A 14564-nucleotide genomic window follows, 5' to 3' on the forward strand; every position below is an offset into this window, starting at 1 on the left:
CACCTCACCCATCCCCTGGGGTCACCTCACCCATCCACTGGAGGGTCACCCTGACACCACAGCCCCCACCCGTCTCCTCTGCCTGCATCACGGAATGGTCTTGCCTGCAGGGACAGCTGGGCCCCGGCAACCCTAAGCTCTGAGGAGCAGAGTTGGCCAGGCCCCACTGCACTTCAGGGATCAGACATGGCCAAGGAGCCCAAGTGCTCTCCCCCAGCGTGGAGCTTGGCCTGGGAGTTGGGCAGTGCCTTGGTGTCAGGGTGGTCCAAGCCCTTCAGCAGCCTGGTCCAGTGTCCTGCCCCTGCCCACCCCTTCCTGGGGTTCTGGCTCTCAGGGGCAGGGGGCACAGGGTCCCGGCAGAGCGGCTTGGAGCCTGGAGGACCTCACCAAGCCTGTGCTCAGAAGCAGGTCCTCTGCATACACCTGGGCCTGGATCTGCTTCCGGAACTCCTAGGCACAGGCCAGCAGGTGGGAGAAGGCGGTGGGACTCATGGCCAGCCGCATCACCTTGCAGGGGCCTGCGGGGACATGGACACACCCTCTGTCGCTGCCCAGGCTGAGGATGGCAGCTGGACCGTGCATGGTGAGCACTGGGCAAAGGCTGCTGTCCCCGCAGGAAAGGCTGCACGGACGGAAGCCCCTTCCTCCATGTCGGGTCCCCCAGAGCCTGGCCCGTGCTGTGGACGGGCCGCCACATCACTGCACGGCCAGCGGATGGGCCTCCTGGGCCCGGGGAAGCACATGCCCATTTTGTCTGTTTCCCCAATGTCACAGGCTCTACAGACCTCTCCATCCCTGTGGGCGGAGGGCTGGGCAGGCCACGCCCCCTGGACAGCAGGCCAGGCTCCCTGGCGGGCCTTCAGCTTCTGGGAGGAAAGGGCCTGGGTGCAGGGGCCCTGAGGCTCGGCAGGCATCAGCCCTGCTCTGCCGCTGCCCCGTGCAGCCCCACTCACCTCCCACATGCTGCTCCTTTCCTTTGGCTATAGGAATGAACTTGGGTTTCTCGTAGGCAGCGCTGTACAGATGGGACCTGCTGGCAGGATGCGGGCCAGGGTCACAGGCAAGCCCCGAGTAAACACCGCGGAGCCCACCAGCCCCAGGGACCTCAGAGGGGCCCAGTGAGGCCACTTCTGCAGACCATGCACCCCAGCAGGGCCCTCCCCGTGTACACCTCAAGGGGCACAGCACGGCTGGGTGTGCTTGGGCGGCCGGGACTTGGACTGAGAATAGGCTGGGTCGTGCACTGAGCACTTGGCCACGGCCAGTGGGTTCTGTGATCACTGCCAGAGGCACAGCCGGCTGGCTCCAGGCCAGTGGGGGCTGGAGAGGACAGCTGTCCTGCTCTCTGCTCCACTGTAACAGTGCTCCAGGTCCGGACACCCCGATCAGGCGCAAAGGCCCTGTTAAGGCGACAGGTCACAGGCGGTGCCCCTTCACCTCCCTCCGGGAGGAACAGGACGGGTGTGCCACACCCCAGGACCGTCCCCACCCCGTGTCAGTTGGGGTACCTGGTGTCTGTCCGGCAGCTTATCAGGACTGGCCGGCCAGTTCCCGAGTCCCAGGCCTCCCTGGGGTGGGGCTGAGGTGCGGGCAGCCCACGGCTGGGTCTCTGCCCCTCTAAGGCCCTCAGCGGGGTGGGGGCAGCCTCAACAGGAATGAGCAGCTTTATCTGTCCGGTGAGAGGTGCAGAAAGAGTATCCGAAAGGTAGGAGGCATCTCATTCAAGAGGGTAAAATGCTGCTCAGTGACGCAGAGATTTTGCCAAGCCTGTGTTGTGAAAAACAGCCGTCAGTGGACGCATTTAGGATGCACGGACGTCGCTGTGCTGTTCTCATCATTTCCAGCAGATCTCGAGGCAGAGGTTTTCTGCAGATCCATGGCGGGGGATTTGTGCCCTGCCTGCCTGGGGCTGGGGCCCTTGGGGTGGGGGGGCCCTGCTGGAAGTGATTTGGGGCTGCCACCAGGGGGCAGCAGAGGCACACGAGAGTCACCGGCAGCCCCAAAATGTCATTTCTCTCCGGTTAATTTTAGAAACCTGATTTGCATGACGCGAAGTGCATCTTTGCTAAACCCAAAACAACAAACGGAAAATGTTCCAGCGCCTCCTCCACGAGTGGTGCCTTTCCCTCCGTCCTCTTTCCTGTGTCCTCCAGACCACGCATGGAGACATACGTGTACAGATGCACGGATGCATGCAGACGCACACTCACAAAGACACGCACACGCACAGACAAGCACAGACACATGCGCGTGCACAGACACGCAGACAAGCATGGACACGCGCGTGCACAGACGCACACACAGAGGCAGGGACAGAGACGCGCGCGTGCACAGATGCACACATGCAGACAAGCACGGACACAGACACACACGTGCACAGATGCACACACACAGGCAGGGACAGAGACGCGTGCGTGCACGGACGCACACACACAGGCAGGGACAGAGACGTGCGCGTGCACAGACGCACACATGCAGACAAGCACGGACACAGACACACACATGCACAGATGCACACACACGCAGACAAACACGGACACACAGACGCGCGTGTGCACAGACGCATTTCTCCTGGGCACGGAGCCAGGTGCGGCGTCAGCTACAGCGATTCTGCCAGAACTCTGCCAAGCAGCTGCTGTGCCAAGGGGTGGGCACGAGGCCCAGGGAGCCCCAGCCGCCCCATCCCTGTCTCACCCCCACTGGCCGTGTTCTCCTTTTCCAACTGGGCCATTCCGGTTGGTGACTGGTTAGCTGCCTCAGGCTTCAGCTTTGCATTTCCCTGCTGACCAGGGAACCTGAGCGCCACTCGAATTGTTTCCTGGGCACTCGAATCTCCGAGTTTGTGAAAGTCCACCCTGGTGCCATCTTCCATCAGTGTCTCTTTTTCTTACTGAGAAGGGACGCATGCCCTCCATCCATGTGTGTCAGGCAGCCGAGTGTCAGTACCTTCTCCTTCTCTGTGGCTGCCCCTCGACTCTCGCAAGGCAGGGCGTTCTTGATGAACAGAACTTCTGCATCTCAGTGGAGTCCGGTGTGCCATTTTCCCCTCACACGGCTTCCACGCTGGGTCTCCCGTGGCCACAGGGGAGTGGCACGGCCCCAGGATCCCCACAACGGACACAGCTCTGGGTCACGTGCTAATGGCTCAGGGGAACCGAGCTGAGATCTCTCCGGGAGGAGAAAGAGCGTGTGTGAACCCTCGGCCACAGGGAGAACTGCTGGCTTCACAGCAGAGCCTCTGGCCACAAACGAGGAACCGCCCTCGAGTTCTGCAGCCTCTTAGTTCTGTATTCCTCCTGGGTCTTTCTATGTCGTATTTCTTTCCGACTCTCACTGTGCTGTATTCAATACGAGTGCTGAGAGGGTGTGCGTTCCCACTCTTGGGGAAAACTTGTCAACACTGTACATTAAATACGAAGCGTGCTAGGGCGGCAGAGATATTCTTTATTGGATTAAGAACATTTGCTTGTATCTTAATTTTAAAAATCATGAGTGGATGCTGGATTCTGAAAGACACCTTTTTTTGCACCTGCCAATACGATCTTAGGATCTGTCTCCTTCCCCCTCTGTTAACACGGGCACTGATGTGGACTGCTCTTGAATATTAAACCACACGGAATACAACCACTTGACCCCGATGTGGCATCCCTGATGTGGCATCCCTTATGACTGCTGGGCTTTATCTGCTACGTTTTGTTAGGATTTTTGTGTAATATTGACGAGAGAGTTTTTCCTTCCTTGCAATGCCCCTGCTAAGTTTCCAGCATCGAGGTTCACTGGGCCTCTCAGGAAAAGAGGGAGCTTGTGCTTTATTTCTGCTTGCTATGAGTTTTGAAAGTGGCTTTTCTTCTTTCCGTTTTTGGAAGAATTTACTGGTGAAGCCAGTGGGGTCTGGGTCTCCCTCGTAGCAACATTTTAAAGAAAAGATTTTCTCCGCTTCTGTCGGCTTTGGTGAGCCGTGTTTCCTTCAGGAGTTGGTCGTTTGATTCCAGGTGTCAGCTGTGTGGACTGAGGCTATAAAGAACATTCTCTGTGAACTTTCGACATGTGCACCATCTCGGTGAGGGGTCTTTTTCTCACTGAGAACTGGCCTTTCCTCTTTTTTTCTGAGCAGGGCTCTCTCCATCTCACTGTCTTCTCTCTGGAACCAGCTCGTGTCTTGGGTCCCCTCTGCTCGTTTTGGCTTCGCTGTTTCTGATGTATCGACTTGTCCTTATTTTTCTTAGATGTAATAGTGTTGTTGTCCAGCTTCCTGAAATCAAAGCTTAAATCAAGGTTTGTTTTTTCTGGCTTTCTTCTTGTATTCAAGGCTGTATTTTTCCAGTAACCCGTTTTAGCTACGTCACGTAAGTTTTTATTTGTAGTATTTTCATTCTCTAAGTCAGTTTAAAGTGTTTTCTGAATTCCACAGTGACTTCTTCTTTGACTAATTTGATCATTGTTAAGTATACTGTTTAATTTCAAGGCGACCGTGCTTCTCGTAGACCTATTTTTGTTACTGATTTCCTGTTTAACATCACCGTGGCTGGAAAACACACTCCGAGAGGTCTCGGTACTGGGGGACTCTGCTGTGGCTGCATGTGGACCGGCACTGGTCAGCTTTGGCCACGTCAGCTGAGGGCCTTTTCGCAGGTGGGGACTCCATAGAGTACAGGGCAGCGCAGGGCATCCTGTGCCGAGGGGCAGAGTGTGCCAGCTCAGGTCTCTCCTCCTCTTCTGTGAAGCCACCGTCCCTCTCCCAGGATACCCCTGAATCTAAAACTACGAATTGGATCAATCCATTCGTGAGTTTTGGAGGGACCATTCAAAGCATAGCATTCTGCTCCCAAAACCCATGTCCTTCTCTTCTACAAATACATTCATACGAGCCCCAAAGCCTCAAAGCCTTAACTTCTTCCAGCAGCAACTCGAAAGTCCAAAGTTCAGAGTCTTATCTATGAGCCTGTGGAATCCAAACGAGTTCTCTTCTTCCGACATACAGCGGTGGGGCCACCTGAGACATTCCCACTTGAAAGCAGGAACAGGCGAAAAGAGAGGAGTGGCGGGCCCCAAGCAAGCCCGGACCCCGCAGGGCTGACGTCACCCTAAAGCCAGGGAATGGCCTTTTCCGACGGTACCTGCTGCTTCTGGACACGGGCTGGGGGTTGGGCCGCCCTGATGGCTTTGTTGGGTGCAGCCCACATGGCTGCTCTCACGGGTTGGATTCTGGTGCCCGAAGCTTCCCGTGGTGGGTGTTGCAAGCTGCCAGTGGCTCCACAGCTCTGAGGTCCTGGTGGGGGTCTTGCTCTCATGGGTGCAGTAGGCTTTGCTCTGGTGGGGCTGACTGAGGTGGCTCCATCCCTGGGACGAGTCTCTGCCTGGGCAACCAGGCTTTCAATGGCATCCTTTGAAATCTGGGTGGAGGCTGCAAAGCCTCCATCTTGCTCTCTGCAAGCCTGTGGAATCTGTGCCACGTGGCCGTGGCCAAGGCTGTGGCCACATCTTGAGCTGTGGGTCTGTCTGCACCAGAGCTGCCTAAGCCACTGCTGGGGCTACCAAGGAGAAGTGCACTGGACTTTGGGGAGCACAGTCCCCAGCAGGCCCTGGGCGGGGACCCTGTGGAGGGCTCCTCTGGCTCATCCACCGGAACAATTCTGCCCTCTGTGGCCTCCAGGCCTGCAACGGGAGGGCAGAATTGCAGGTCTCTGAGGAACAGCGCCCGGCCCCCTCTCTCCGGGCTGACTTTTGGCGAATGGTCTAGAGCCTTGCTACTCTGGCCCTGGATGCACCTTTCACTCTCCACGTGGCCAGGCCGGGAGCCTCCACGTCCTTCTGCCCTTTTGATGCTAGTTTCCACCTCGAGTCATTTTTCCGTCGTGCAGCTTATGTAGTGGTTGTAAGTAGCCACGCAGCAGGCTGATTCTTTGCTGCTTGAGTATTTATTCTGCCAGATGCCCCCTCTCGCCACCCTCGAGTTCAGCCTTCGACAACAGCCGAGGCCTTTGCTAATGTGACGAGGTTACGAGGCTGACCTTATTGTAGGTTTTAACACCTTGCTCCTCAGTTCCATCTGAAATCTCATCAGCATGGCCTTTCCCGTCCATACTTCCATCAGCATTCCGGTCACGACCACTTACCAGATCTCTAAAGAGCTCCAAACTTGGCCGGGCACGGTGGCTCATACCTGTAATCCCAGCACGCTGGAAGGCTGAGGCGGGCAGATCATGAGGTCAGGAGATCGAGACTATCCTGGCCAACATGGTAAAACTCCGTCTCTGCTAAAACATAAAAAATTAGCCGGGCGTGGTGGCGTGTGCCTGTAGTTCCAGCTACTCAGGAGGCTGAGGCAGGGGAATCGCTTGAACCCGGGAGGCGGAGGTTGCAGCGAGCTGAGATCTCACTCCGTTGTACTCCAGCCTGGCTGGAGCGAGACTCCATCTCAAAAAAAAAAAAAAAAAAGAGTTCCAAACGTTCCCTTATTATCCTGTCTTCCAGGCAGGCCCTCACCAGAATCACCCTTAATGACCTGTCTACAGACACCCGGGTTTGTAAAGCTTCTCCTCCAAACGCTTTTGGCCTCTGCTCGTTAGTTCCAAAGCTGCTTCCATATTTTCAAGTATTCATTATTATCAACAATCCCACTCCTCGTACCAATTTTTAGTCCATTTCTAGTTGTTTATAACAGAATATCTGAAACTGAGTAATTTCTAAAGAAAAGGAAATTATTTCCAGTTCTGGAGGCTGAGAAGTCCAAGGTCAAAGGGCCGCATCCGGTGAGGGCCTTGTTGCTGGTGGGGCCTCTGGGCACCACACGGCGAGCGGCTGTTCGCCCAGGTCTCTTCTCTCAAAGCCGCCAGCCCCACTCCCAGGATAACCATTAATCCATTCACTTCTAGCCGACAAAGGGGTTGACCCATTTGTGAGCCCCTGTGACCCAGTCACCTCTTAAAGGTCCCAGCTCTCAACACTGCCACACGGGGCTCATGTTTCAACACAGGTTTCGAGGGGACAAGCTTTCACATCACAGCGCCCCTGCTCCGTCTTTTCAGTCTGCTTCTCTGTCACAGATTCAAACTTCGGCCACGTTCGCTTTCCCTGAAGCCCCTGCATGAGCCCTTCATTTAGGAGAGCACATACGGGACGCTGCGGGGGACACTACGTCCTGGGGGCTGCGTCCTCTCCAGGCACCACGGGACCACAGCAGACTTCACTGCCTTCCGGAAGCTTCAAGGGGAGCGTCCCTAAGGCCAGGACCTGGTGGGCGTCCCCAGGCTGCTGTGTGGCTCTGCTCTCAGTGGGCGTCCCCAGGGTGCTGTGTGGCTCTGCTCTCAGTGGGCGTCCCCAGGGTGCTGTGTGGCTCCGTTCTCAGTGGGCGTCCCCAGGGTACGGTGGGGCTGCTCCCAGCTGCAGTGAGGTGGCCTCTCCCCCCTGGCTCCAGGCTGCTCCTTCTCCTCCCTGCAAAGCCTCTGCGGACAGCAGTCCCAGCTGATCCCTGAATCACCCAGGTCCCCCGGGCAGAGAGTGAGGCTTGGCTCACAGCAGCAGGTGTTTTCAGTGCAGGAATTGCAGCTTAGCCAGTTCTCACTGCTTCCATAGCTCATGACTTTAAAAATACGAGGCTCCGCCATTTACCGGCCTGCTGCTGCCGGCCTGCTGCCCTGGGCCCGCTGTGACCCACGTCCCCCAGCCTGACTGTGGTGAGTCTGTGCCTGGTTGCAAGTTGGTGCACCACTTCCATGAGGATTCCTGCAACAGCATGGGCAGGGGAGGTGGGGACCTGAGGAGTGGTGACCCCCATCATGGCGACTGATGGCTCCCATGTGTCATCCCCGGGAGCCGGCCTGGGACGACACACGGCAGCCATCACTCACCACGATGGGGTCCTCGGTCCCCAAAGCTCCAATGGGGTGAGGTTTGCCTGGTCCACAGCCACAGGGAAGGGAGGGCCGTGACCCCCGTGCCCAGCTCACCCACAGCAGGTGCCCTGGTGCCAGCCTGGCTGCTCGCATCTCACCCTGCCCAGTAAGTGCTGCCCAGGGCGGAGTGATCCTCCTGCCTCAGCCTCCTGAGTAGCTAGGACTACAGGTGTGTACTCCCCCACACCCAGCTTAGACCATAGGCATGCACCTCTGCACCCAGCTTAGACCACAAGCACCCCCTCACATCCGGCTTAGACCACAGGTGCCCCACTGATGCCCGGCTTAGCCCGTTTTTATTTCTGCTTTCCGTGCACACCCTCCTGGACCCAGCTCTGGCAGGGCCACGGGCACCAGCGTCTTCCTCCAGGTGCAGGGCCAGGCTATGCCACCCTCTCCCGTCCTCAGGCCTGGGCTGAGCCTGCAGTCCCCTTGCCTCCACCCTCCACTCCCTGCCCGCTGCCCTCCATCCTCAGCTTCAGAAGGACGGCAGCTTTCCAGGTTCCCACCTCTGGGTGGGGTCACCGGTTCCCAGCCGGGACCATGCTTTCCCACGGGTGATGTCTGCGGATGTCACAGTGGCAGGGGGTGCTCCTGTCACCCAGTGGTGGGTGCTGCCCCCACCCCACCCTCACCAGCAAAGCACAGTCTGCCGAACAGCCCTGGACGAGGGGATAATTGGTCAGGTCCACCCCGGTGAGAAGACCACGGAGGCAGCCACGAAGCCCCTGAGAGAGGGGCGCCACCGGGCCACGTTTGTCCGTTTCCCACAATTCGAGAAATGTCCTTAAGTCTTTTCTCTTTAAATACTGCCATTCACACCTGATAATCCAAGTAAAAGGTGCCATAGCTATCCGGCTCTACAAATGTATCTCAAGATGGAAGCCTCACACCTGACCGAGGTATAAAACATTTCCTCAAATAGAGGCAGGAAAAAGCCAGCTCCGTGAGGCCCTCGGGCAACTGCGGCCCACCTGGTGGTCAGCTCTCGGCTGCAGGCTGGGCCGTGTGTTTGTAGTGACCTTGCCAACCTCACGGCACCCACCAGGTGGGCTGTTACTGCCCCACAAGGACTAGGAGGACACTGAGGCTCCAAGAGGCCGGGTGACCCAGGAGAACACAACTGGGGTGGGGAGAGGGGCAAGGGGAGGGACGGCGCAGGAGCCGGGGGTGGCGCAAGGCTGCCCTCACTCAGGCGTGGGACTGTGTGGCTGTGGTGTCTGTCCGCAGAGCCCCAGGGTCAGGGGCAGGTTCAGCCGCATCCCTGCCCCGTTACCTTGGACACGGCAGCCAGCCTCTGCTCCACGCTGGTGCCCAGGCAGGTGGTGGTCCTGTCCTGGCGCCGGAGCTGGTGCTGTAGCTGCAGCAGGGCCGCCAGCTGGGAGCTGCTGGTGTTGGCCGTGGCTGCGAGCAGGACGCCCCTCATTGTCTCTGAGGCCGAGCAGCTCTGAAACAGAGCAGGGGAGGTGTGCCAGGGGCCCAAGGCCTGGCCGGGGAGGGCTGCAGCCTGCGGAGGGTGCGCCGTGGCTGAGCCTGGGGGCAGGAGTGGGCTGGCTCTCCTGCACGGCTCCCCCAGGATGCCGGCTCCTCCTCGCACCTGCAGAGTCGCGTGGGGCCACGCTTGTTCCCCCATAAGCCCGCACAGACAGGGCCCTGCTGGCCTGTGACCGCTGGGTCCCCGTGTCCGCCCGACGCGGGGTTTGGGGTTGGGCTGACGAATGCATGTTCTCTCTAAGCCACAAGTGTATGTGGCTGGCGGGCTCCAGCTACTTGAGGACCCTGGCCTGTGGCCCTCTTCTCTAATGGAGTCCCCAAGGTGAGGGCCCCAGCTGAATCCCAGGGGTGGGGCCACCCGCAGAGAGAGCTCCCTTGTGCCAGGGTCCTCCCTCCTCCTCGAAGGGCCTGGCTGAAGGGGCATGGGCCAGAGCCACACCTGAGACAGCGCCAGGAACTGGCAGGTAGTCGCGGGGTCCAGGGCGCTGACGCACTCCACCATCTCCAGGCTGGCAGCTGCCGCCACGTCCAGGAGGCCACTGCCAAGGGCCACGTGTAGGCACTGCAGCAGCACCTCCGACGCCTGCGCCAGGTACTGCTGGGCCAGAACCATCCTCCTCTGCGGGGCACAAGGCTCGGGCTCAGGCTGGGCTCCGGGAGAGGCCGCAAGAGGGGTAGGAGGGGCAGCCGCACCTTCAGGTCCCCGCCTCTCCTGCCGTGTTCCTCCGGGGCCGCCCTGGAGGCTGGCAGGTCCCTGCTGGACTTCGTGGCATCCTCTTCCTCTGCTTCCAGCTCCAGAGACCTGAGGTCGCTCAGCTTGGCGCCCACCTGTAACACACACCGCAGGCTGGCGGGCGTCTGGCTTCCTGCTTGGCGCCGTGGGCGGAGCCCACCCAGGGAGGCTGGGGCAGTCGGGCTCCTCGGCAGGGTCCCCAGGTGGGGGGGGGCACCTCAGACGTAGCATGGCCTCTCCCTGTCCCAAATCCTCCAGCCCTGAGCTGATGCAGGGTGGCCCTGGCCCTTGAGCCTGGGTGAGGGGATGCTGCAGCCAGGGTGAGGATGCAGCCCCACCCCAGGGAAGCTGGCCTGAGTCACATGGGCCTGCAGTACCAAGCATTCCGAGGGGCTCTTGTTCCCGTCCTTTGGAAGCACCTTTCTTGGAGTTGAGGCTTGCACAGGCCCAGGGGCCCCTGGTCTGGCTGGGAAACAAGCCCCCACCTGGGGGTAGGAAGCCCAGGCAGCCCCTGAAACAAGCGGGTTGAGAGGGAGCCCCCTGGTTTTTCAGGTCACAGGTATCGCAATGTGAAATCTGTACGCACTCAATGATTAGGCATCAAAATAAAAAAGACACTGATAGAAATGGAGAAGGAGTGATTGACAAGCCCCTGATTGTAAGGTGGGCCACCTGAGCGCAGGTGGAAACCAGCAAGCACGCTGGAGGCGGTGCAGCGCCGGCCGCCCGACGCACACAGAGCCTCGGCCCAGCTGTGTGAGAAGCATCTACCGAAACTGACCAGGGCCGGGCCACGTGCAGCCACCGCAGAGTCCCCAGGACCGAGACCACTCGGGGTGTGTTTTCAACCACAACATTAAACTGGAAGTCAGTAATGAAAACACACCCGTGAGAAACACAGGCGCCTTGAAATTAAACAAGATACAGTCATCAAGTCAGTCAAGGAAGAAATCGCAATGGAATTTAGAAAACACTTTAAACAGACTTAGAGAATGAAAATACGCAGGGAGAAGAGAAGGAAAAATCAGTTAGGCCTACAGCCAAGGCTGGTCCTGGGAGAGACAGCCGGCAAGTCACAGCCACGGGCTCAGAGAGCAGCCTGGGAGAGACCACGCTGCAGCTGCACTGCTGGGCAGGCGGGCCCCGCAGAGAGGCCTCCGTCCTCCCGGTCATCAGCCTGCTCCCGGGAAGTTTCCTCCCCTCCAGGCATGTACACGGTGGGGTCCGAGGGAACCTGCATGGGTTGTGGGAAGGGCGGAGGGGGCTCATCGAAAACACACCCGCAGCCGCACAGACGAGAAGCTGCACCTCACGCTCCCTAAAGACGCACCCGCAGCTGCACAGACAAGGGAGGTCACAGAACAGCCAGAGATGAGGGGACTTTCCTATCACAGCTTTCGGATTCAACTGTAAAAATGGCGGCCCCCTCTCCACCGCAGAGCTTTCTTCTTTCACTTACTAAACTTCTGCCCAGCCTCGGCCTGTGTCCACGCTCCTGAATCTGCTGGGTCGTGAGACAGCAGATGAGGAGCTCGGGTCGCACCTTCGGCAGCGTGGCAAGTGGCCCCGGATGGGCTCAGGCCTCCGCTATCAAAACTTAGGAGACTGAATGGGGGATAGAGGAAACGTGCAGCCTTGAATACAAGAAAAAGCCAGAAACACCTCGATGGGAGCCTGGATTTCAAGAAGCTGGACAACAGCATAGATCACACCTGAGGACGGCGGGGGGCGGCCCCCGGGGGGCAGGAGCAGGTATGACCAGGCCCAGCCTGCATGGTGTGGGGCCCTGGAAGGCCTCTGCGCTCCACCCGGGCCTGACGCCTGCTCTGCCCCAGCCCCTCCTCGCTGGGGCACCTTCACCACCATTCACAAGGACAACGCCAGCTCAGAGGAGGCCCTGCTGAGCCTGGCTTCTGCTCCCCAGCCACCTGCTACCTGTGCAGGTCGATGGAGCCTGGTTGCACCGAGAGCCACAACTCTATCGACTCACGCGAGCACGTCAAGTCCTGTGCTAGGTCCTGAGGGCGCAGGACAGGCAACATCTCAGGGCCGACCCAGGGCTGCAGGAGAAGTGTTTAACTCCCCCGAGTGTAGCAGAAGAGTCCTGTCATCCCCAGTTAAGAAGGGCGTGGCCCCAGGAAGAGAGGAAGGTGCAGGAGGCGGGCATGAGTCGGGGAAACACAGGACTTCCGGGGCGGACCGGGGCGTGGAGCCCGGCACCACCGCGGCTGCTCTGGTCCCTGAGGGCGTCTTCCTAACCAGCTGGTGTGTGGGGCAAGCCCAGCTTCTCTGCTGGGACAGGTGCCTGCCGGGGAGGAACTGGCATCTGCACAGGTGTTTCGGAAGGTGACCAGGGGCTTGTGTGGCTTGTAGGGACTGTCAGAGGGTCCTGAGGGGGCAGGTCACTCCTGTAGGTGACTCAGCCCTCCTGGGCAGCCTCGCAGGGGCTCTGGAGAAGGGTGGGCCCTGGGCTGAGGGGGAAGAAGGTCCTGACTGCCCTTCTCAGAGCTACCTGGGTACACTGAGGCAGCAGCCTCCGTGGCTGTGGGGGGTGGGGATAGAGGGGAGCCAAGGTGGCCCAGGGCTGCCCCACCGCACACGGGCTCGGGAGCCACGGCACCGCGTGCTCGGGCCCACCGCAGGCAGCTCCTGTAGCTTCTAAGCTCCCCAGGTCCCGGTGTGGGCCGGCCAGAGCCGCTGCTGTGGGCGACACCAGGAGCCGGGGCCTGCTCCACACTCGCCAGTTCGGGACTGGACTGGGGCGGGCCCCATGCTGCAGAGGGCCGATCCACGTGCCAGCCTGCCCTCCCTGCCTACCCACAGACGCGCTGTGGTTCCCCTCCAGGTCTGTCCCGGAAGTCCTGTGTTTCCCCGGCCCCGTTTCTTCTCTCATGCCTGCCTCCTGCACTCTCCTCTCTTCCTGGGGCCACGCCCTTGTTAACTGGGGATGACACGATTCGTCTGCTACACTCAGGGGAGTGTAAACACTTCACTTGTATATTTCAGGCACAGGCGACAGGTGTGAACCAGACTTGGGGTAGACGCAGAGAACCTACCGAGGGTCCCTCCTCCCGGCAGCAGGCGGGGCGCGCAGGGCACCTACCGAGGGTCCCTCCTCCCGGCAGCAGGCGGGGCGCGCAGGGCACCTACCGAGGGTCCCTCCTCCCGGCAGCAGGCGGGGCGCGCAGGGCACCTACCGAGGGTCCCTCCTCCCGGCAGCAGGCGGGGCGCGCAGGGCACCTACCGAGGGTCCCTCCTCCCAGTAGCAGGCGGGGTGCACAGGGTCAGCTTGCATGGCCAGCAGGTGGATGGCCCTCCCGGCCAGTCCCAGGAGCTGGGCACGGATCTCCACGCAGCCCACACTCAGCGGCTGCAGGCTCCCCAGCTGCGCCAGTGCCCCATGTGCCAGGGTGCGCTTCAGCGTGAGCCATTGCTTTGAAAAGACAGACACGTTACAGCCACCACTGGAAGGGCAATCGCCACCCTGCCCAGGGGACCCAGCGAGCCCTCCCTCTGGTGTCCCCATGGGTGGGGACATTGGGAGCTCTGAAAAATACCCCCACCCACCAGGTGCTGCATGCTCAGGGAGGGTCTTGGGGGCTCTGGTTTGGGGGCCATGGACAGCTGCCCATGTAACTTATTAATAACCTTAGTTAAGGTTATAATCATGTCACCATGTAACCTTGACTCAGAGCTCCCTGACAAATCAGTTCAGGGCCATCTTTGGTCCATTTATACTTATGTAAATTAATTTGAGTCACACTTCATGAAATCTAAGAAGATGCAAACTGGAAGGATGTCCATTTCCTTCAGGACAGTTGACATGCTCAACTTTCCTTTTTAATACCAAAACGGAGTTCACTTCTGCTGTGCTCTTTGATACACATACGAATTAATTACTAATACAAATTAATTAGTCAAAGCAAATTCATGAGTTGGGAAGGGCAGCTGTGGGTCATACAGGAAACACCCCATAATAGAACCTTGATTTTATTAGCCAATTCAGTCCCCTCCAATGGCGAGACAACGCCCTTCTTCTGCAAGGCCCCCACTGCTAGAGGTCCCCGCAGGGAAGCCACTGAGATTCCCGCAGCCGATCGGCACCGCCAGGCATGCGGTGATGGCTCCTGCTGGAACGGGGCCCTTCGCTGCGCTGTGGCCTGGCACCCCCTCCACAGAGAACCTGTGACTAAGAGCGTCCCGCAATTACCAGGCCGACGGAAGTGTAGTCGCTGGTGTTCTGCAGATACTCTGCCAGCAGCTTCTCCAGGGACCCCTGCTCGCTCTGCTGCCTGTGGGCCTCCTCCCAGATGAACTGGAGCATGCCCAGAGCCATCTCCATGAGGCCGAGCTTGAGGCACGCCAGCTTCCTCATCAGAGGCGTGTTGACATTCTGCACCTGAGGTGGTCGGGCATGTATCTGACGCACGGATGCTTCTGGT

The 14564-nt window shown here is 59.3% G+C and overlaps 2 protein-coding genes across 4 annotated transcripts in view; one reads left to right on the forward strand and one right to left on the reverse strand.

The window, feature by feature from the left end:
- The window catches only part of LOC135270206 (cyclin-Y-like protein 2), a 281562-nt gene that overhangs the window by 88896 nt on the left and 178102 nt on the right, over positions 1–14564 (forward strand). The gene's annotated exons all lie outside the window — the stretch shown is intronic.
- Positions 1–14564, reverse strand: part of LOC110567236 (cilia- and flagella-associated protein 46-like) — a 61793-nt gene that overhangs the window by 17731 nt on the left and 29498 nt on the right. The window contains 8 exon segments of the mRNA XM_064365549.1: positions 388–518; positions 954–1030; positions 1652–1767; positions 9172–9342; positions 9829–10008; positions 10083–10217; positions 13367–13555; positions 14333–14521. Of these exon segments, the coding sequence (XP_064221619.1) occupies positions 388–518; positions 954–1030; positions 1652–1767; positions 9172–9342; positions 9829–10008; positions 10083–10217; positions 13367–13555; positions 14333–14521 (1188 nt within the window).

Source organism: Aotus nancymaae, unplaced genomic scaffold, assembly GCF_030222135.1.
Source record: "Aotus nancymaae isolate 86718 unplaced genomic scaffold, 86718_ANA_hifiasm-v0.15.2.pri h1tg000006l, whole genome shotgun sequence".
Lineage (NCBI taxonomy): Eukaryota > Metazoa > Chordata > Mammalia > Primates > Aotidae > Aotus > Aotus nancymaae.